General features: G+C 39.2%; 1 protein-coding gene across 4 annotated transcripts; it reads left to right on the plus strand.

Moving 5' to 3' along the window:
• Positions 1-3,541: 3,541 nt before the first annotated feature.
• On the plus strand, positions 3,542-23,778 carry QWRF2 (QWRF motif protein (DUF566)). 4 transcript variants are annotated; one of them, XM_089151549.1, is made up of 7 exons: positions 3,542-3,673; positions 6,740-8,277; positions 15,356-15,475; positions 18,388-18,504; positions 18,609-18,698; positions 22,255-22,362; positions 22,453-23,778. In XM_089151549.1, the coding sequence occupies exons 2-7, from the start codon at positions 6,805-6,807 to the stop codon at positions 22,525-22,527; spliced, it is 1,983 nt and encodes a 660-aa protein (XP_089007675.1). In that variant the 5' UTR covers positions 3,542-3,673; positions 6,740-6,804; the 3' UTR covers positions 22,528-23,778. The 4 variants fall into 4 exon arrangements, with proteins under 4 accessions (XP_089007675.1, XP_089007671.1, XP_089007673.1 ...); XM_089151545.1 differs by lacking the exon at positions 3,542-3,673 and adding an exon at positions 6,347-6,592; XM_089151547.1 differs by lacking the exon at positions 3,542-3,673 and adding an exon at positions 6,347-6,588.
• The last annotated feature ends 485 nt before the right edge of the window (positions 23,779-24,263 follow it).

Here is a 24,263-nt window from a genome sequence, read left to right on the forward strand (position 1 = left end):
GGTTTGCTGTTTAGGAACCGAACCAAGCGAACCAACCCATATGGTTTTCAAAATCATTTGAAAACACCAAAACACTGGTGCGAACGAGATTTCTGACATCGTCTTCTACAGTTCTACCCTGATTTCAGAACCTCTGAAATCTAGATTCATTTCTTCGTTGTGATCGTTTGTTTTCCTTTCCCTTATTCTTTTTTCTGGTATCTGGTGATCGGGGCTTAAGGAAGAAGGAAAATGAACTAAACTGATTTTCTGGTTTTTCTTTCTTTTCTATTTGAATGTCCTCCAGATTCGTCAAGTTCTCTATGTTCTCCTCAAATATTTCACCTTTGAATTGTTAATTTTATTTGCCCTTGTGGTTTTCGTTATCATCTGTTCCTTTATTGTATTGTCTTGAAAAATCCTACTTAACCTCAAGTAAAGATGTCAATTCTAAAAGCCCTTCTTCTCAGAACAAAGCAAACCCCAGAATTCCCAGAAGCATGTCTGATTTGAACACCAAGAAGGCTGTCGTTCCTAGGCCAAAAAAAAATACAGAGAAGGGTAAATGGTCAAAAGGAAGTGACATGTGGATAGATCCTGAAATACTTGGAGGATTTACTATGCAATGGTTTTGGATTAAAACGAGGGGAAGAAGACGATGGGATTGCGGTCCTCCTTGGACAAATTAAAAGGTTGAATTAGTGGTTGGAACATGCAATTCCCAGACTTTTCCTCATCTGAAGATCCGGCTCCACCATTCACAACAGGTGAAGGAAAGATCGAGATCCGATAGGGTTAGGGCTTTCTCAGAGGTGGAATATTCGATCGATGAGATTCTGTGAACTTTGCAAGGCTTGAGAGGATGACTTTGGCCAGTTTCAATCGTTTCTTGAAGAGTAAATCATCGTTCAGACGCTGTCTTCTTCGTCGAAGTTGTGAACAGCTTGCCGCCGTTTATTCTTGTTCACCATTTGCAATCTCACACAGAAGAGGGGCGGAAGAAGGAAGAAAGGAAGAAGAGGGAGACAATGAGGAGGCGGTAAATAAGAAGATTATATTTAGGGCAAACTCTATATTGGTGTTTTCAAAAGGTTTGATTGGTTCGTCTAGACCGGATGAATAGGTTCGGTTTGAAGATAACAAACCGGTCAGGTTAATAGATAACCAGTGGAGGTAAAATTAAAGGCTAAGAAACAATTGATTTTAAAGACAAAGTGATAAAATCCACATGGTGGAAAAAGAGTTGTGACTATCTTACTGGGCAAGGATAATGCGTTCCAAGCCAAGGAGCAGGCTACAAGCTTCAACCCTTCCGGGTATAGAGGAAAACGAGCAATGACTAAAATGGACTGCCAACGCTAATATATCATAATGTATGGGCTTCAGATTCCAACCCTAGGGTGTAGTAGTGTACACTAGTGAGGTAACCCACGGTTATGAAATTATGATAGTGCACACACATCCTTAGCATGTATTGAAAGAGTCCAGATCAGTGACCCGTACGGGGAGCATAAAGTGCTCTCCTACGCTTCCTGAACACAAACATCAGTGAGGCTCACAATGAAAAACACTTTTTGGAAAAAATTTAAAAAAAAGTTTTTTTTTTCACCAGTGGGACCCACTAATGTTTGTGGTCAGGAAGCCATGGGGGAGCTCCCTCGATGGAGAGAAGATCCGGATTCGTACAGAATCGTGTGTATACTAATCCAATCATTAGATGCTATTTGGGTAAATAAACTTAAAGGAAAAACATTCTTTGTTGTGCAGACAGGGCATATATATATATATATATATATATACTAAATGAGTGGCTAAAAAAGTAAATAAATTAGAAGGCTATTTTGGACTTTTCAAATTTAATATTAAGTTCTTATTCTTAGCCTTTCATTTGGTATTAAAAGTGCATTGTTGTGCATGACAGAGGAATTTTTTTTTCTACCCCAAGAGGCAAGAGGGATTCAAATCATCCATGTCTGGCCTTCTAGTCATCCATGTCTTTTAGACAATAAATGAAGGTTATTCGGACTTTAAATTGTGATTTTATGTATGTGCAACATCAAATAATATGAATTTAAACAACCCAATGTTTGGACTTTCAAGTTAGATTTATGCAAGTATTAACCCTATGAACTACCAACACAAAAATTAGCCTCATTAGCGTTGCCCCGCTGGAGATCTAAGTCTAACATATAAGCTGACAGTTATCTCATACCCAAGACAAAAAACAAATAACTACCCAATGCAATATACAGATGAGCAGAGGGAATTCGAACGTGAAACACGAGACTATCAAACTGCTTGAAAGTAAGTATGTAACCACTAAACCAACACTCCGGTGGTACAGATGCAATCGATTTGAATCCCACCAAGAAGAGGATCTGTTTTGTTAAGTCACGTTTATTAAATGGGCAAGTAAATAATATTTAAATAATCATCAATTGATGCACCAAGTGTCTTTGCATCACTGGCACAACATCATTTTGCTCCCTAGTATTTATTATTCACAGATTATTCTATGGGTATGCGATGAAGGTTCACATCTTTCTTTCTATAAGGAATTGATCTAACAAAATCATTCTATCAAGTAACTAATCGTTTAAGCAACTAATCACTTATACCCTTGAAAGAAAGAAGAAGCAAAAAAAAGTAACTAATCACTTTCAATGTGGCCAGGTTGTTTTTTCGGTGCAATGCCAAAAATAGTTAGTTAACAAACATTACTTAGTGGTTGTGTTACTTTAAAAGCAAATATAACAATGGAGTATCTCTCAAGTCACACTAGCTACTTAAGGTGGACCTGCAACTCGGTAACTTACATTATGATTTGACCTGCAACCTCAAAGCATATGGACCCATATGTTTCTTATTTTCTTAGTTTATTAATTGGTTGCTTAATGATCTCATCATATGCTTACTGATGGTTTAAGTCACTTGATTTTGCATTGCCATATGAAGATTAAAAACATAACTAACTTCTCAAATCAGAAAACAGAGTACTTTTTAAAACTACTTTTAAGGTGGGCTGTCCCTTAATCCCTAGAATGATCTGTGAACTTGCCTAGATCTGTTTGTGTTTCAAACCTTAGTTTTTCAAGGAATTTGCAAAAGAAGAAAATGAAGTGAGAAAGATAAAAATGAGACGTACCAAGTAACACATCAGCAAACAAGTTCCTTAATAATGAAATTTGTACTAAAAAAAGTGAATTCTATTAGGAAATGAAAACAAAAAACAATCTACTTCTGTCAAATGGAGAGTGTAAATGCTAATTTAAATCCATCGAGCCAACCACCAGTGAATGGAGGGAGCTGTGGACACAGTACCATACAAGAATCAATGGCTTACTAACCACCGACTTTGAGAAGGTATGAAATGAGCACGGACCAGCCATTACATGTTGATGACGATTGATTATAAGTTTAATAACATAGACCCCAAACCCAGAAAAGATAAAGGTGGATTCATGTATCTTATCATGAACAGCAGAACCCCATTAAAAGCAATGAATATATATATATATATATATATATATGATGAGACGAAAGGACGGGTTAGTTTGCAAAATTCAAGTTATAAAGGTTGATTGCAGTGTGCTGTGTGAACTGGGTTTTCTTCGTGCGGTGGCTTAGTGGCTAGTGCTCCATGCTCTGAAACTCTTTCAAACACCATTAGCAGCTCTTTCACGCATTTCTTCAGGCAAGTTACGTGCATATGTGCATCTAATTGTTTAATTTCCTGTTTATTGTTCTTCTTTTCTGTAAATTTATACTAACTAAAAGATACCAATACCATAATAACCACTACTACACGATTGGTGGAAGATTAACACACACCTGGGACCCAGTTTTTCATGCATTTTGGTGTGTTTTTGTTCTTGTTTTATTCATACTGAGCTTGGAAAACGCTCTTCATCAGATACTAACATATTAACCACTACTTCATCATAATCAGAGTATCAGTGTATCCCTCTCATACCTACCTACTTAATGTACTCTACCACCAATAAGCAATCTAATGACTCAATTCTCATGATACCATCATAAATGCTTTAAAAGATGTAATTAATGTGCATTGTATTACATATTTTATGTCTTTTATACATTATTATTGCTTAGATACAATCAATAAGGTGAAATGCAATCAATTGTTCTTCCCTCTTATGACATTATTTTGGTAGCTGTTTCTCATTAGGGTATGGCATCATCAAATATTAAAGCAATAAGCCCTACAAGTTGGGGAACTTACAAATTACTTTCCATAAAGGTTCTGTGTGAGGTTGAGATATTGACACGAGGATCACAAATTTGATTCTCATTTGATGGAAATTTGTGATAGTAACAAAGAAAAAGTATAACTGGTGCTTAATAGTGTTTAGATTCCTCCTACAAAGTAGGAAGGGTTGTTACTAAGATCATTGATGATGCCCATGGTAGTTAAGATTACAGAAATAATCGAATTATTCATTAGCTTCTTTTAGATTTTCTATATTGGTGATAGTTCTATCACTGTCAAAATGTTTCTTCTTTTTTTTTCTTGTTATTATTATTATTATTATTATTTTAATTTAATTTTTTGATGATTAGACTTTTGAGTACCTTGTAAGAAAAGAACCTCCACAAGTGGTCCAAAAACAAATATATCACATTAGCTATCCCAAGGGAGCAATGGGGATTGATTGGTTAGATTCGACATCGAGGTTGTATGGGCGCAAGGCCTATGCCCCATGTATGGCTCCAATCTATCAGTCCCCCCTCCCACCAAAGTGGATCACATAATTGCCTCAGTGTCGGTGTGTCACGACATATTAAGATATGAGTTCCGCATCTATAATAAGTTATAATTGTTTCTATTCATAGAAGTACGAAGCAAAACTACTTGTTAGATTAGAAGTAGAAAAAAGCCGCCATGTTTTGAGGTAAATAGGTCCTCACTTCTCTCTCCTCTAGTTTCTTCACTTATCGCACCTCTTTCCTTTTCCCTTTCTCCTTCCTCCGCAAACTTCATTTTCTTTCTTCTTTTTTCTTTATTGATGCAAGATTTTGAAGTCATACCCTCATATTTGGAGTTTTTGATGCCGCAAGCCCTATTTTGTCTCTTCTTTATTGCTGGCCAGTGCCCTTGCTATAAAATCATCTAGCCATAGATCTGGTGTAGAAACAATCACCTGCTGCAGTTCTACCTTCCAACTCATTCCTGTAAATGTTCATGTTGTAGCTTCTCCACCCCCGTGGAGTAGTATCTCTCCGCCCTTGTGATATGTTAGTCTTCACATTTATGGCACATTTTCGCCTATATGGGCATTTGTGATGGAATATGCGATTTTTTTTCTCTTTATTGTTGGAGCTTATTTATTGTTGTTTTCACAGCCTTATTTCTAAGGTTTTGTTGGGTTTTGCCCATAGCTTGGATGACCTTGTTTATTGGATGTATGATAGCTTGGTCAAAATCCTCTCCTTGGTTCGTTTATGTTCAATCCTTGTATTTTCATGCATCTATTTTTCTATATTTAGTGTGCCTTTTTTATTTGGTGTGTCTCAATATTCATTTTCAGTTCAATGAAAAAAAAAAAAAAAAAACAAAAAATTAGAAGTAGAAAGGAGACAAAAATTGATATTGCTGTAGTTATGAATCAAAGATTCATTGACAAAGTCACTAGAGAAGCCAAGTAGTCTCTATGGAGTTAAGATTTTTATCCCTCACATAGCTTCATACCACGTTTATGAAAGATTTATCTCTAACTCACCTTGTTAGTGCTAAAGGTAAGCCCTTCCTCCCAAACATATGATTGGGAGACCTGAGGGAGCACAAAATAGCACAAAATGACGGGTAAACGCTCCGTTCAAATATTCTAAGCATACCCTGTCAACGTAGATGTTGATCTAATGACTAATAGTTTCAATCGATCCGTTTCAACTACCAACCATTAGATTGACATATTCTGATATAATACACTTACAAGTTTTTTTTTTTTTTTTTTTGGGGTAAAGATACACTTACAAGTTACAACATGGAGATTCAGGAGGTCCATCCCCATCCACGTCGGATAACTTCTGTATGCAGTTGGATTGGAATAAGCGTAGATTTGCACGGACAAAACTTATTCCAATCTCACTGCAGTAACCGACGGTGAAAACCTAAAGTCTTCTCTCTCTGAGTAACGTCTCTCCAACGATTCGCAAAACCCAACGTCTACTTCCTCAGTCTCACACTTCCGTAATCAAAATTTAAAATTAGAAAAACACTGAATAGGTCAGCAGGTCTTGGTATCAGGCAACTTCTAAACCTTAGATTGGAATCTTTTTCTTCTTAAAGCTGTCCCCCGAGCGTAGGCGTTACAGATTATTATTATTGTAATAGGAAATATTTTTTTTCGGGTTAGAAACTTAGAATTGTAATAAGAATTTCGAGACGATGAAGACAGAACAGTGGTGACATTTGTGCTCGTTTCCCAATCTTCGCTTAAACGGCTCTCACTTGGCTGTCTATCCGGCGGAGATCTTCGCCGGAGGGCGTGACTACCGTCGTCTCTTTCCAATAATAGCGTCTCTCTCTTTCTCTGTCAGTCAAATATCACTCTCAGGACACCACATATCTATCAAATCTCATCAGCAGTGGGTGCTTACTTCTTCACTCTTGCTTCTTCAATTTAGCTTTAGTATTCGCTTTAAAATGCAGCAAGAATCAGACCCAGAGACATACTTATCAACTGTTGAGTTCTCTTAAATTTTGCTCTCTGGGTTTTCATAGTTTTCTTTCTTGCAGGTTTTGGGGCTTTTGGTGGAGTAACGTTTGGGAATAATTTGGTATGTGGAAGAGGAGATGTGAGGATGGTGGCTGCCATTTCTGCCACTGCTTCTACTGCTAACCCCAAAACGTCCACACAACACCAAGAGAGTAATCAGAACGTAGGAAGACCCCCCTTGTTACCTTCAGAGAGAGACAATGGCGTTGTTGGTCCAAGGAGGCCCAAATCGAGAGAGATCACTTCGAGGTACTTGTCCCCTTCGACATCGACCTCAACTTCGACAAATTCTTCCTCTTCATCCAGGCGTTGCCCATCACCTCTCGTTTCGAGACCGACCTCTGCTAACACACTGTTACCGGCGACGGCTCATTCCATGATCAAACGCTCACAGTCTGTAGAGCGAAGGCGGCCTGCAACACCTCGGCCCATTACTCCGTTGCCGGAGTCAAGAACGGGTAATGCAGGTGAAGTATCGAGGGCTTCCAAGATTCTATTCACTTCTACACGGAGCTTGTCGGTTTCTTTTCAAGGGGAGTCGTTCTCGCTTCCCGTTAGTAAAACCAAGGTGGTTCCATCACAGAATTTGAGTAATGCAAGGAAAGCTACTCCGGAGCGAAGGAAAACAACCACCACTGCATTGAGAGGCAAGGTCGATGGTGGCGGAGGTAGTGATCAAACGGAGAATTCCAAGCCTGTCGATCAGCATCGTTGGCCAGCAAGAGCTCGGACAGTGAATAGTCTCACTAGAAGTGTGGATTGTACGGGGGAGAACAGAAAACTGATTGGATCTGGAGCTGTTGTACGGGCGCTGCAGCAATCGATGATTGAGGAGGGTCGAAGAGACTCGTTTGATCGAAGGTTGCATCAAGATACAGGCAATGTGGAATTGGTGAAGTCAGTTCAGCGAGCTCTTGAAGTTGGGTTTTCAAATGGCTCTGTGGCTTCTTCCGATCCATCTGATACAGAGAGTGTCTCCTCCGGCAGCACTTCAGGTGCACACGAATGTAGTGGGCTTTCTAAAGGACGAAGCGGCCCTCGAGGCATCAGTGTTCCGGCAAGGTTTTGGCAGGAAACGAACAGCCGGTTACGGCGTCTGCAAGACCCTAGTTCACCATTGTCGCCGACAAATGCTTCGAGGACTGGAGCTGCTGCTCCACAAAGGGTCATCCCGTCTAGGAAGTCGGTGAGTGATAGTCCCATATCTTCTCCACGAACAGTCTCAACCGGGAGTGGCAGAGCTTCGTCATCGCCACTCCGAGGTCCGGCCAGGCCTGCATCCCCAAGTAAGCTTTTGACATCATCGGTTTCTTCACCCTCAAGGGGCATGCCCAGTCCCTCTCGGACAAGAAATGCAGCGACAGTAAACTCCTTGAGCAATTCAGGCAACATGTCTTCCATTCTAAGTTTTGCTGCTGATGCTAGGAGAGGCAAGGTAGGGGAAAACCGAATTGTTGATGCGCACCTGTTGAGGCTCCTGTATAACCGATACTTGCAGTGGCGTTTTGTAAATGCGAGAACTGATGCTTCTTTGCTGTTGCAAAGACTGACAGCAGAGGTATGACTAAGTGAATCCGTATTTCATGTTCTTCTATACAATTTAGTTCTTAGCTGTGTGCATGAATAGTTGAATTTTGCTTGAATTGATTATGAGAAGACTTGAGATTTGGATTCTTTTTCTGGCAACTTCTTTTTTTATTCTCCCAGATGTTCATGCGCTTGGTACAGGCTAGCTCAATTGGTATTCCTATTTTGCTTTCCGTGAATAGTTTGATAGGTCCCCCCCCCCCCCCCCCCCCCCCCCCAAAAAAAAAAAAAAAAAAAAAAAAAAAAAAAAAAAAAAAAAAGAATAGTAGTTTGATATATTGATTACACTACATCTTTTAAAATGTTTTGGTATGTATTAGTGGAAATAAATGAAGTTAGGGTGTGGAGATAACGTCATCGACGACCATCTTAGTGCACTTGTTGCTTCAAGAAGAAATAAAACAGGGTATAGAGTATTCTCCCATGTTAGGTGTAATTCTGATACTTCAGATTTTTGTTCATTATCAAATAGAATGGGTATTCATTCTTTAAAAGGTAAAATGGCTTGGTTTCTGCTGATGTCTTCTAGCTTGAATGTGCACCCAATGATCAACCAGATCCAAAGATGGTACTCAGGTACCAAAACAGGTTTCTCGTTCTACTTGTTATCCTCTTCAACATTTCAGTCTTAAACAACCCCAAAAAGGGGTCTAGAAGTGGTCTGAACTTTCTAAAGTGGCACTTAATATTTTTCTGTGAGATGTATCAGATGTGTCTGACTTCCCGAGACCGTACTCCTCTTTAATATAATATACCAGACATGTGGGAAAGTGGTTAATTAGATCATATTAGCTGTCCTCAAGCCTTTAAGCTATCCTGAAGTTTGCACACTTGTGAACATTGTAAGAGCAACAAATGATCTGCTTTATCTGTTTTATGTACATGTATGTGTATATATGGTAGCTTTGCTAATCTATAACCTGTGCTAAAGAATTCTTGCATAATATGTTCGACATTTTATCTTGAACATTTATTAATTTTCTACTTTAGGGTGAGCCTGAGATATAGATTTATTTTGTTTTCTAAATCTTTGTGCATGTGCCCTGGAAATATAGGCTTGAAGTATAAGTATCTAGGTTGTCAAGGCGAGATGAGGTGATAGAGGGCCACGAAAACTAGGGCAATGAAAAGCAAGGTTACAAGGTGACACCAAGTCGCCTTGACCCAAAAGGGGCTCAGGATGCCTAAGCATTGCCTAGATGACGCTTAGGCGATGCCTTGAGGACCTTGATAAGCATGCTTTTGGGGTTCATGATATGAAAATTCCATGGTTTATTAATGGAATTTAAGTGAGGGTAGTATAGTCTTTTTTTATTTAGTTTAGGTAGTTAGAATGGAGTTTGTAAGTAGGAGTTTTAGTTGATTTATAAGTCCTTTAAAAAGGCAGGCTGGTGTTCATTTTTCTTTTGAACCCCTTAAAGAAAGCTGGGTTGGTAGTTATTATTTCTGTAGGATTCTTTTATTTTTATTTCAGTCTAAAAAGGATTCTGAGATTCTCCATTGTACCGCTGTTAGCCTATCATTTAAAGCTCAATGTGGAAGAATAAAGATGGATTAGAATTGAGTAAATATTATTTGAATTATGAGCTATTGAAGCTATAAAATGTTTTTCTCTCTGGAAGAGACATAATAACTAGGCTGGAGTTGCACTCCATTATCATTCCGGTTTGGGACCTTAGAAGCTGCTAGGCAGCCATCCATTGCTGGCCAAGCAAGGGTTTATTGCTTTTTCACCAAGGAGGCCCACCCCCTCATCAACTCACTCCAAACTAGTGGGATTCTGCGTAGTAAGCTTTTGATATTCAGCAACCACTGTTAAAAAGTAGTTGCAGAAATCCAAACATCTGTCTATCCAGCCCTGAGCTTCAAAGGAGAGTCTCTAGCAGGTAACATTCCTGAGGTCCGGGACCTCTTCTTCCTCTTCTTTTGTCTTTATTTTCAACCTTTGACAGCCTGGATCGATGGGCTTCTTCTCCCCCCCCAAAAAAAAAAAAAAAAAAAAAAAAAAAAGAAGAAGAAAAGAAAATGCTAATGACTCCCCTTAATATACCACAGCCCCATATTCTCCCTTTCCTTAGATGAGAATCTAGCTTCATCTGAACCATAGAACACAACTGACTAGAGATCCCCAGTTCCCCACTCAACTAATTAGGATCCTTCCGTTGAGGCTGAAATTTGAATCAGTTCTCCTATCCGTTTCAGTCCTGCCCCTAAAGCCACCCCTCAAGAAGAAGCCCCCAATCCCTCCGTATGAGGTTTACAGTGCTGTTTTAAAGTAATCAGATTTGGTTCTGCTTAGAGGATGCTGGTTATTACTGTCCTGCTTGGAAACCCAATCAGGCGGCTGCATTATGGGGAGGCTAGTCCCTTAGCTTGCACAAAAGGAGTAAAACCCTAGTGGCTTTGCCTCAGTTAAAGGGGATAGTATCATTACTACACTAATAATCCTTAATCAAGGTGCAAAGCTAATCAATGTAGTAGGGCCATTTCACTGTTGATATGTGTTTATTATTATCTGCATCCTTCATTTTACCTAAGGAGCAGTTCAGGCGTCACACAGCATGGGTGGGTTAGGCATGTGTTTGACCTTTCATATCTGGACCAATATATTCTATGGATTACATTGCTCAGTTCTCCTCTGGCATGTGTTGGACTCTTCATGTCTGGACCTGTACATTCTATGGAGTACTTTACTCTGTAGTTCTCCCCCAACCTTTTGTACAGTTAACTGATTACACAAACCTTGCCTGTGTTTTGATAATTACTCACATAACCCCTCTTCCTGAAGCTAATAGTTTAGCGAAAAAGACCTGCTGTGACTAAAATGCATTTTTTACTGCAAAACCATGTACTACTGTTTTCATTTCTTTGTAATATGAGAAAGCAGGATTCACTGCTCGTTCTTCATTTCTTTCTGGGCTGCCTCTGCAACCTCTGACTTCCCAATAATGGCAACCCAGACTGAAGAAATGCAGCCATGTTGTGATGCTTGCCCTTTACTTTCCAGCTTCATCTCAGGCCACCCATCCCTCTCAGTATAACCCTGCCTCCACTCCTTTTCCAAATTACAGAAAACAAAGGAACCAGTGAAGAGTTAGGAAGCTTTACATACTTTAGTTGAATAGATTATTTGAAACTTTAAGAAGATATGGCTGCATCAAAGGACTCTCTGCTGTTGGTTTTGTCATGTGTTTGAGATATAAAGGAAACAATGAAGATAGCAGGGGAAATAATTAAAAAGGTTCCTTTCAGATCAAAGGTGGAGATATTTCTTGTTACAGTAGAAAAAAATGATAAATAAGGTCCTTCAATTTGATCTAAGAATTGGACTGTAACTGATAAATAAGGCTCTTAGCCCTTCTTGGTTCCCAGATTTGTAAAGCCAGTAATGGTTTTCTTTCTCTGGAGGTCTCTGCAATCAATTAACAATCTAAGCACACGAAGAAGCAAAAAAGATTCTTTCTGCCCCAGTTAGCAGCCTGTCAGGGAAAACTGAATTGCAGTTCTGCAAACTACCCAGGATCCTGCAAATGAAATGACATTAAATAAGCTGTATCTTCAATAAATATAACACACAGAGAAATTAGAAAAATCTTGGTAGAGGTTTCCATTTTCGTATCAATCGAGTTACATGTCTGATTAAAGAAAGAGAGAAACTTTTGTTGAGCTTTCTGTAGGAATTAGAGTAGATCTCCCCCTTATTCTCTACTGGAGGAATTCATAGAGTAGTTTGAGCATACAGGATGAGAACATGGACGCGACAGGCTCGTTTTCAGAGTCTTCACGGAGCCATTGGTTTTCTGCTTCAATTTCCTATTTGCCTGTCTGGAAATCTGACTATTTATCCATGATAGATGGTTTTGTGAGTGACAGCAAAACCGTGAGTTATAGGTTTGCAGAGGGGATTTGTGTGTGTGTGTGTGTGTGTGTTTATTATATATTTTTTTTTATTTTTATTGGTCAGGGTTTTCAGAAAGATGGTTTTTTCATTAAGGAAGAAATGTAATTTCGTCAAGGGCAAAAGGGTAGCTTGCTAAAGGAGCACAACTCTATCAAAGACAGGGTAAAACAATTTGGCGAATTTCGCCCGAAATATGGAAAAATTTGCTGGGTTTGAATGGTACCGAAATAAAAAAATCCACTGAAATCGATATTTACAAAAATCACCGGGTTTTCCAGCGATTTTCAGTGAAATTCCGGCGGAACTTCACGATTTAGTTGCTGGAAAATCGATTGAGCAGTGGGGATCTTTGGAACTGCCTGAAGAAAGCTCTCGAAGTTCGAATCTTTGAACCATGATAGACCAAGATTTAAAGGACCCTTCAGGCAGAAGATCTAAAAGAAAGAGCAAGGTGGAAGAAGCAGATCTGTCTAGGATGATTTTCCATGCCGTCCTCGGAGTCCTTTTTATGGTTGCTTAAGGAATTTCACAGGTGTACTACCAACAGAGAAGTCTTTCACATAAACGCATTTCTTCAAATCGTAATTTGATTGATCCCTGACGCACGCGCGAGAGAGAAGCTCGCATATCTCTAATTGTGAATATTTACAAAGATGATGATGGTGATGGACTCAGCTTTGGCTGTTGGATTTTATAGTGGAGTTAGCTGTGGCGGCTGTTGTTCCTCCATCACTATAGGCTTGCTACTCTCGCCACTGCGACCTGCTAGAGCAGATCGTTGGTGATGGGAACCTCGAGGTCTCCACTTGTGCGTGCACTTAGCAGAACACCATGAAATCTCCCTAAATGAAACGAAGCATCAATCGAAGAATGGAAGAAGAAGAATGAGAGAGCTGGATTCGGGGAACTCTGTCTCTTATATAATCAGCGAAATTGCCCTTGAAATACCAGTGAAATTTTGGCAAAATTTCGCACCTTGATCATAGGTAGTCTGGTCAGTAAAGAATCATTTTTCATATTTAACAACCTTAAAATAGTACTGGACTTTGCCACGAAATTTTAATAGTAGAGGGAGGTTTGCGTAATCATCAGAAATTTCAGGGAAGTTTACACAATGGTTAGAAAGTTAAGGGAAATACGAGTAATTTACTCTATTTTATATTATTTACTTACACAATGTGTTGACTGCAAGTCTTTTGTTGCATTTTCTTTTTTGAGATATTTGACACAATGGATTCTCATGGTTGTACTGGCAAGACCTGACAGAGAAAACTTGATCAAGGCGAACCTGGCTGAGACTGGGAATTTGATCAAGTATTGGTAGGGGATAACCTTGTAGTCTGTTATTTGATTGCTATTTGGTTTTGGGTTAGCTACCTTGGGGATTTAATTGAACTGTTAAGTTTCCTTGTTTGTGTTAGTTTCAAGGGTTCTGAGAGTAGGTTTCTATTCTGAGTTGGATTTCCTCCTATGTACAACACACATGTAACTTCATCATTGGAGCTTAGAGATTGAATGAAGCTTATTTTGGTTATCTAATGCTGCTGTGAGTAGTGGTTGTGCGGTTTACATCCTCCTTTCTCTTTTCTTCTCCCTTAAGTTGGTGCTTTCTCATCCGTTACTTTTTTGTGGTTATATCCTACTGCTTTCCTCTTCTTTTCCTATTTCTTTTGTCTTCTTTTATTTCCTTATGTTTCCTACCTGGCTTATATGGTGAATCAAGTGTTCCTTTCAACCATGATCAAGTGACTTTAACATATCCATTCATCACCACAACCATCTAATACTGAGCCACTAAGTCCTGTACTTTCTCATGGAGATAACTTCCTTGCTGGATAATGACCAGGCGCTTACCATTCCCTCTCTGTTGTCTTGTAGAAACTTAGAGAACAATTCATTTTTCACAAAACCATTTGTTGCTGCTTTTGATTCCAAATCCTGTTTTTGATCTCATTGTTTATAGAAATTCCACTCTAATGGATTAAATGTTGCTTCAGTGACAGTCTTGGAGTTGGAACTATGGAAAACAAAGGTTGGAAAAACCTTTTTCTTGGGCTATCTTGTATTTGAATTTGAGGCTTTTTTCCTTGTTGTTCTTTCTCTCTTTCTATCACCCTTGCAGACTGTAGGGGTGCCAATGTTCCAAGGTGGAGCTGGGAGGGACTGGCAGTGGGAGGGTTGATGGATGATGGATGAAGGACGTATTCCTTTTCCGACGAAGTTAGGGATGCGGATTTTTTTTTGGCGGGGTAGGGGGGGGGTTGGTGTTTAAAAGAAGGCTAAACTTGTCTTCTGGGATCACTTAACAGAAAAACTAACAGTGGTACAGTTGCAATCGTTTCTAGGTAAGAGGGAGGTAGATGTCATTTCTGCAAAATAAAATGTCACTAGCAAAAGAAATTCTAGAATGCTTCAGGTGTCCCTTTCCCCCATTCCTTGTCGTTCTTGTTCTGAATAGCATAAATGGCCACTTCAGTTTTCACCTCTCCCCTCTTCTGCGTGCATCAACTCTACTAAGAAATGAGAGGCTTGGCTATTTGAGGTCATGGACTGTCCCAAATGCAGTTCCGTACACTGTCCCTATGTCCTTTTCAACACTGGAAAAGTTTAATTTTGTGAAGATGCAGAATTTAATGGGGATTATTTATTATTTTTTCTGAAAAGTATTTGAGGGTGTCAAAGGTATTCTCTAGGACTGTTTTTACTAAACACAGATCAGATTATGTATTTTATGTTGACCATTTTGAGTGCCTTCCTCTCTACTGTGTCTCTACATGGATGAAGCCTTGGTGTCTGATTGCCCATCCTGGCACCCCCCCCCCAAAAAAAAAAAAAGAAGAAGAAAAGAAAAGAAAAAGTGATTGCATCATGGTCTTCCCAAGAATTTCCAAACTATGCTGGAACCTAGGTTTACCTCAAGATCGCAAAGGTTGTCTAAGGCCACCAATTTCTATATGAAGATGTTTTGTCCTCATATTTTTCTGATGGTGTTCTCATATGTTTATCATGCTGTCTTGTTGCACACAACTCTTTAATGATTTTCATGCTGAGATTTTTTTATATTTTTTTATGCATTAATTTTATAGGTTTAATTGCTTATATATACTGGTTCAATTTTATCCAATTGTTCTCTTTTTTGTTTGTACAGAAAAATATATATAATGCATGGGTAACTACCACAGATCTACGCAATTCTGTCACAGTTAAAAGGTTCAAGTTACAATTTCTGAGGCAAAACTTTAAGCTAACTTCAATCCTAAGAGGACAAGTAAGATTCATTACTATATTCTTGTTAAAATTTTCAGGGAGATAGTTATGTTTTGCTCCACTCTTTTTCCCTAGAAAACTCTTGACTCTTTTGATCTTAGGATCATATAATTGTGTTTCTTAAATAGTGCATTCTATTCCCTATTTGCCACTTTCAAGTTTCAATACTGAATTTTAGTCGTGGTCAATTTTAATTATCAACAATTAAATTTTCTCTTAAAAGGATTGAACAATGGTATCAAATTGATAATGATTTAAAAAATAGGCCTACTTATGCAAGCTTTGAAGAAATCATGAACAATGAATTGGTGTGAGACTCATGCTACGTGTCTAAAGCAGCCAACGGAGATCCAAGTGACTGTTGGGATTCGGGAGGCTAGCAGTATGTGCAAGTAACTAGAATCCCTTGTTCCTTGCCTGTGACTTAGTGTCATCAGGAAGTGAGTCAACGTAGAAGTCAATACAATTAGATTTAGATTTGGTAATTGGCAACCTTTGTCTGGGTACGGAGTTTTGACTCTGTTTGAGAGCTGGGCAGTTGAATTGATTGTACCTGGTTCATGGGATCACTGGTTGTGCTTCAAACTGTAAGCTTTAAGCAGATTGGCCTTCCTCTGTGGAAGAGGCTTCCCTACGAAGCTAAACCCTTCTTCTGGTTTCGTTCCTGTTGCAAGGTAGGAGATATGATTTAACCCCTTCTCCACCCCACTCCCCCACCCCAAGTTTTTCATGAGAAGCATACAGTTGCAGGAAAATTCCAAGATATTGCCAAGATACTGTTAAGAGATTAAATTTTATCCCATCTTATCTTGAAATCCAAAAAAGCGAAATATTTTCGAAGATCTTGGTGGGTTCTCAATCTCTAGGTTGAAGGACCAATTTACCACCTTCACTCTTCATCCTTTCTTCTGCACTTATATTTCTTCCTTCCAGCTTCACCCCACCTTTTAAATCTGATTGCCATATCTCTTTACTTTCCATGATAATAAGTAACCCTTTGCTATATCCCCTTTGGTACCTTTGGTGTATTTACTACTACAATTGTCATTCTCTACCTATCATTGGCTGTTGTACATATGGGTGGGCCCAAAGTGAATCAAAATTGGGTTTTTAACAACACTGGGATTACCATCACACATTCTTACCTGTAAGATGTTTAAGATTTCATCGTTATTTTTTCTGTTTGAGCTCTTGGCTTTCTGTTATCACCTTGGGGGTTAAAATAGTTGTCCTAGCCAAACCATGAGGAACCTTCACATGATCAAGTGGCTCTTGGTCCACATTTTAGAATCTTTTGCTTGTCCTCCTATGGTGCTTTTCGGGGAAGTTGTTCCCTTCTTCTCCAGGTTTGCCTCTCTTGTTATTTTTTGTACGTGTTAAGGAGTGCTTTCACTAAAAACTGGGTTTATAACTTGTTTATTTCAAGCAGGAATGCTCATACCTAGATTTCCAATTTTTTGTGAACATATCCTTGTCTGTAATGCTTCCATTAAATTTGTATTTCTATTCATGATGCAGAATTGAAGACATATTTACGAAATAAGAAGCCCATTGGGTCAGACCCATCAAAGGCCTAAAGTTGTCACTTGAATCAGCCCATGATTTTCATGGGCTAGGGCTGTTTTAGTGGGTTAAAGTTAGCCCACATATGTTGAACCTCATAGTCTAGACCTAAGCCTAAGTCTAGTTTTTGGAAAGTCAATAAAAGGGGCTTTGGTTTGAAAATAAGAGAACTCATTGTCAAAGGAGTTCTCCTTTGTCAAGAGTTAGGTAGTAGTTGAGTTATTAATAGGTAGGTGGTGTTAGCTAGTGGTTGGATGTTGCCATTAATGTTTATGTCTCTTTAGAAAGCTATATAAAGAGACTTATGTAAGTGGTGAAGACACAACTTATGAATTGAAATCAAATTGCTTGCTAGCATTCCTCCTCTTTGGAGAACCCTTGTGTTTGATCAAGGTAGGTTGGTGTTCAATCCAATTGATCCACCTTGCGGTGTAAAGCCCGGGTGTTACATGTTACATTGTTATTGTCACTTTCTTCATTATAGTTCTGCCCCTATTTGAAGATCTATTCAGCCCGTTATAATACCATTCTAGTTTCAGCCCTCGTTCCCATCTAAACTCTGTTTCACCTTAAGTCCATAAAATCTGAACTTGATTCCCTGTGAAAGGTCCTATTTGGCTACTGTCTTGATCATTCAAATACAATACTACATTAATTCATGGATCCCAACAGAATCCATTTGTACCACTTGCCCATCATTTCTAATATCTCAATGCCAGGAGTCTTGTAGATCCATTTCTTTAACAATCAATTTCTTAAGGTTAATACATGTTGCTCTAGTTTGCTTATAGCTGTATAGTCCAGATTTCATTGTCCTGTTGATACCATCCTAAAGCAAAGTTATCATTTTGAAGCCATCCTTCAATTATCTGTCACCTTGTACTTCCTTGCAACAACCATTAATCCATTTTGTATATTGCATAATACTATATCTCTTCGGGAAACTGCTAGGATGTTTCCTGTATTTAATGAAGTGCCAGGTCAGTTGGTCCTTGGTTGCTCAGTTTCTTGCTCTGCACTTTTAGTTTCTACTCCACTCTAGCATTATATACTTCTATATCTTTTGAACCTCCAACTCGCTAAAAATGGAAATTTGAGCTCCCTCTTCATCATAAAGCGGTTATAGATATGACTTTTGGACAGAAATCAAAAGAGATGCTTCTCTAAATGGCTCAAATATCACTTTCCCACTTTCTGTCTATCTTGGTATTTATAATATACATTGAGATTTTTCTGACCCTTTTTTTTTTTTTTTTTTTTGGGGGGGGGGGGGTTTCATAGTAAATCTAAATTGCTCTACTTTCATCTCTTTTATTATGCATGTCTGAAGATTGTTAGACTTGAGTGCAGATGATCTATTTGGAAGAGTGGGCTCTTCTGGACAGGGACCACTTGAGTTCTTTATCAGGAGCTATTGAGGCATTGAAGGCAAGCACTCTCCGCCTTCCAGTTGTTGGTGGTGCAAAGGTATGTACCTTGACATTCATTAAATGGGCATTCATCTCAAATATTTTGCACTATGGGTAAAGTAGGGCTTGATTAAGCTTTTCTCTGTTATTTCTGTCCTACAGGCAGATATCCAACAGGTAAAGGATGCGGTTGGTTCAGCAGTCGATGTGATGCAGGCTATGGCATCCTCTATATGCTCTTCACTGTCAAAGGTGAACACATTGGTTCTTCAGAATTTGCTTCCTTAATTTGTTCATGGACTACCTGAATTAGGGCTGCAACAGGGACAGGCTGTTCTGGGATTTTTCAAACCCAACCCCAGCCATAAATGCTTGTAAGTAGGCTCATTCCCACCCTGACCTTAAATTCAAGGCCTAAAATCCTTGTCCCTTACCCTAAGCTCTAATAGGCCAAGCTTGTCCCTGTCCTACCCAAAATGTCCCTAATTGGGCTGAGACGAGTTGGGTTGGCCCTGTCTGTGTACCCGATCAGCCCTATCCCTACCCTTGATTGGATCTAACCCTGGCTCTTGGCTAGCAACTCTAATATAAAAATTATTTTAACTAAGTTGAAATTGATTGGCCCCATCTTGCTTTTGCTGATGATCTCATGATCTTTTGTAAAGTTGACCACACCTCTATTTCCTCCATTCTCTCCTCACCCACCTAAGGGTTGGGTATGGGAGGGTTTAAAAAGGATATTTGTGTCATTTGAATTTAATGATGGTAATATGGACGTTTCACACATAAGTTAACAAAATCTTGGATGAAATGTTAGGAGTGTGCGATCTGTAATTTAGGGTACTAAAGCATGCAACCTAGAGTTTAAGCCCCACTAAAGCGTGCAATCTGTAATTTTCTCTAGATATTTTATCTATTGTTTGTCTATGGATTGGTTACTCAAAATTGCATGGAATTGTGTCGTATTTAGATAAGACACTGATACATCACTTGACGATTTTACCAAAAAAATAAAAAAGATATACCACTTGATGGTGACTTGACCTTGGGGAGAAGACTTTCTGATATGCCATTCCACATAACCAAGTGATGTAAACCAAGTCTACGGTTAGGGTATTTTAGTAATTTCACTAGACCTAGGGTTTGCCCAGGAAATTCCAGTGAAAGGGGAAAGGATTCTAGGGTTTCTAAGGTGTTTTGGGGCCTTCTGAAACTAAATTCCAGATCTGAATCCTTTTGTAATTTGAAATTTGAATTTCTAAGTCCAACTAAGGTTTTGGTTAGGGTTGAAGAAAGCTATTCCTTGTTGGTTCTGCTGTACAGAACTGACTTATGTTGCTGTCCTTTCAACTAGATTGAGGTCCGGTTGATCAGACTTTATCAAAGTCAGATTTCTGGAAATTTAAACTTTCTGCAGAATTCCAAGGTTGAAGATGAAGTGCAGGTTTTCTAACTTAGGGAAATAGGACTGATTTGTAAAATATAATGGTAGGGCTTGATCCTAGGGTTTCATGTGATCCATTGGGGGTGAATGGGGCTGGAAAGGGGCTGGGAATTGGGATTTTCTAATAGGACTAGGTTGCTATATCGCTGGGAAGGAGGAGGAAAGGGGACGGCTACGAATGCTCTGAGGGAGGGTTAGGGTTTACTGGAATTGAAGGGGAAGGGGCAGGGGTTAGTTGTGATGGGGGTGGGGATGGGGATGGTCTCCTAGGTCAAACAAGAGGGGATGGGGCAGGGAATGATACGGGATGCTAGGGGAGTGCTTCTAGGGTTTGTGCAAGAGAGGTGGAAGGGTGGGAAGGCTGCTGCATTTACTTGGAGATTGGGAATGGTTGCTGGAATGGTTGCTTGGATGCTTTGAGGATCTCTTGAGAGCTGCTGAATTGAAGAAGATAATGAAGATCTTGAAAGCTTTTTACTCAACCAAGGCCTAACCACACAGGAGAACCTAATCCTCAAACAATCTATTCGTTAATTCATCCAAGACTGCCAATAAGAATGCATGAAAATGCTATTTATAGCCTAAAATTACAAAATCTGACTCCAACTGAGATATCCTTACTGATAGGATCCCATTACATATTGGACTGGACTCTTGTACAAAACTCCTAACAGTTAAGATAAGGAATCTTATCTTAAACTAATCAAACTGGACTCTTTAAACAAATCCAAACCTCACTTGATTATAATATGGACTCCACAAAAATTCTGGAAATTACTAAAAATAAATTCAGAAATGAAATAAGGGCTAAAGTGCCCAAAATACCCCCAAGAAGGGGTTCGGCCAGTTCGGTGTGGTTTCTTGGATCCATCCTCTGGGGGCCCCTCTTGAGCTTTCACCAAGCCATGGTGCTGACAGCCTCATGGAAAGTTGGAGTGATTTGATTCAGATGGATGGAAGTAAAAGGGCTAGGGGTTGGCCTAAAATGACCTTATGGAAGTGGTGTTGAAAGATAGAGCTGAGTCTTGTTTCAAGATTGACCTCATTTAGTCAACCCCATTAAGTCGGATGAGGTGGAGTTGTAATTTAAACAACCATGTGGCTTATCAATTCTCAAATCCCAATTTTTGGGGTTTGTATCTGACTCATGCTCCTGCATCCGTAAAACATAGCTCCCCCACTCTTGTCCTCACTTAATAGGATTTTAGGATATGCAATTGTCAAGGAAGCTAGGCTATAATAGGATGATAAACTTGTCAATATTAGGACACTATCTTGACTATGCTCCCCCACTTAAAGAGTAGTATATATGCTGTGGAGTAATGAGGATGAAGCATGGACTGTGATATTGAAAGGATCACTGCATGATGACTTCTATGATGGATAATAATGTAGTGGTGAAGCCTGATGTGAGAGGGAGATTCTACAATGTGGTTATTTGAGGTACCTTGGTTTAATAAAGAAGCTAATATGTTGGACTCACAGTTTTGCATAGAATTAAAAGTAGGTTGGACGAAGTGGGGGGGGGGGGGTGCACATCTGGATTTCTGTGTGATCGACATGGTCCTTTAAAGCTCAAGGAAAACAGGGTATGGTTGTAACGTGTGGTGCAAAAAGTTGGGCATTAAGAAGCATCTTACAGATCGACTAATTGTAAGCGATATGAGAATGTTGAGATGAATGATTGGCAAAACTAGGAAGGATCATATTAGAGCTGGTACAGGTGTAGCTCTGATAGTTTTAGGTTTGCCTAAGCCATATTCAATGGAGGCCTTTTTTATGCTCTTATACAGAGTAGTGGTTTTATTCAGTTTGAAGGAACTAAACAAGGTAGGTCCAGATCTAAAATGACCTTAGGAGTAGTGGTGAGAAAATACAAGCATCGCTTAGGCCTGGTATCGAGTATGACCTGAGTAGTGATCGGAAAGCAAGGGTTGATGGCCAAGGCTGAGTTGTTGTAGTAGTGTACTTTATTGGATAAAGTTCCAGTTAGAGTATTGAGCATTGTCAACACTGACCTTGTTATTTGTGGCCCCAATTGATAGAAAAGTTGCTCCCAAAATTTGAAATCAGAATTTGGATTTTACTCTCAACACTGACCTTGTTATTTGTGGCCCCAGTTGATAAAATGGGAATGGCTGATGTATGTGTTTGATTATTCCGTCCTCTTTGTTATTTGTTCTGGTTTTCACTGGCAACACTCATGTTTCATATATGCTTCACATGAGAATACGTCTACAAGGGAAACAAAACAAGTGTACTTTCTTTTAGTTCATTCCTGCAGCTAAGAATTAGTTCTTACCTGTTTTGTCTGCTTATTGCTTCAATTTTGGCTTGCTTCTTGATGCCTGTAACGTTTCCCAGGTGGAGGAAGTAAATCCGCTGGCTGCTGAATTAGCAAATGTGACTGCACAAGAGCGGGCTCTACTTGATCAATGCAAAGATCTGTTGTCCACATTAGTAGCTCTGCAGGTAAGCTCACTGCCCCCCACCCTTCCTCTCTATATTGTCTTGCTTCAAAACTATATCAAGTGCCTATTGTTCATTGAACTTTGCCAACAGGTGAAGGAATGTAGTCTGAGAACACATCTATTACAACTAAAACGTGTACCAACAAACCTGACAACACAAGTGTAGACTGATCTTGCTTAACTTCTTACTCAAATCCTAACATCAAATCAAACCCTTCTTTTACCCTCTGGAGGATGTGCCCTGGGTAATAAGAATGCACTGAGCAGCTGTTTGTCCAGCTGAAGAAATCAAGAAATCGGGTGTTCACTCTGACCTCTTCGGTTCCCTGTATCATGTATTTTTGTACTCACCACATCACCAGAAGTGGCCCGCTCAGGTTCTCATTTAGTTTTCCCCCTATAGGTGAAAGGAAAGCTGATGTATATATGTATTGATATTTCCAATTTAGTAGTTCATAGTCTTATATATTTTTTTTGCCTCAAGATAATGCCCCCCCCCCCCCTCTCTCTCTTTCTCTCACTCACACCCCAAACCACAATTTTTTTTTTGGGTAGACCAAAAGCACACTTAACTGTAACTACTGATACCCTAATATTTGAGACGGGCGATTTTGAATTACCCTTTTAGAGGCCCTGATCTGTAAGATTAAAATTTTACAGCTCTGGTTTTCCCACCATTAACATGTCTCAAATTCTTTTTGAATGTTTATGTAATGCTTTAAACATTCAAATCTGTTATGGGACTAGTTGTGGATGCCCATTCATAAAAATGGAAATTTTGGAGAGACTGATGTTCATTTTGCATACCCATATGTGTCTCTGTGACTCTGTTATTGGCTTGCCAGTAATTTTCCAATTGGGTATGGGCTGTGGTGTGTGGTCTTTGGGCTTTCAGTCCACCAGGCTTGAGCTGAGAAAGTATATATGCTTGAACGGGTTAGTGGTATGACGTATAAGGGGTTGAGCTTCCACTCAAGAAAAGAGTGTTGAACGTCCCTTGAGCTGCCCCAAGAGGCAAGTCATTACTTATTGATCACTCAAAAAAGGTGTTCGTCTCTTTCTTCCTTTCAACATTCAGAATCTTACCAAAAGCCCACATTTAAGGGCACATTTAAGGGAGTCAAAAGGGAAAATAAATCGACGGGACTAGCATCCTTATCCAACTAAGTTCTCTCTCTCTCTCTCTCGATAGTTAAGAACAACTTATTTCCCACTGAAAGTTCAGTAAGTATATTTTCAGAATGCTCTTTTGATGTATTTTCACCGAATAGATTGTAATTCACTATGACCTAAAGAAAATTCAATGAGGAAGTTGCTCTTTCTTATGGGTTTTTCTTATTGGTCTACAACGATCTCTCTCAAAACTATTATGACTGTTTAGTAGGAGGAGAAATCGAAGGCCAGAGAAGTAATAATTTTCCACAAACGAGAATCATATTTTATAGTATATAACAGAAATAAATTAGAAGAACCAGGAGATTAGTTGGGAGTGTGGCGCTTACCTTTCTCTTCCAAGTTTCAACGAAGAAGATTCTAGGACTTTTGTCGTTCGCTACCTAAATTCAGAGTAACTGGGCTGCTTTTCTTTTCCATCTCTATAAATAAATGAGAAAATTGATGATAAGCAAGTGGAATCCGCGTCACAGTTGGATTCTTTCTTGTTCTGCTTGTTCCACGTTGCAGAAAACACCCATCACCAAAACCAAGCACCAGCAAAGAGAGACTCTTTGATGAATATAATATTCAAATCTCTTTAAAGAGATCCTCTCTTGCTTTGCTTGCATAATGGGTGTCTCATCTCTTTCTTATTGCCAATTCCTCATAGAAAATGTGAGAAAATAGGGAGCATATGGTATGGGGGTGTCGGTGATTAGGTAATAAAGACAGGCATGCCTTCCACCA

Source organism: Hakea prostrata, chromosome 4, assembly GCF_041222555.1.
Source record: "Hakea prostrata isolate BN-2017 chromosome 4, UWA_Hpros_2, whole genome shotgun sequence".
Lineage (NCBI taxonomy): Eukaryota > Viridiplantae > Streptophyta > Magnoliopsida > Proteales > Proteaceae > Hakea > Hakea prostrata.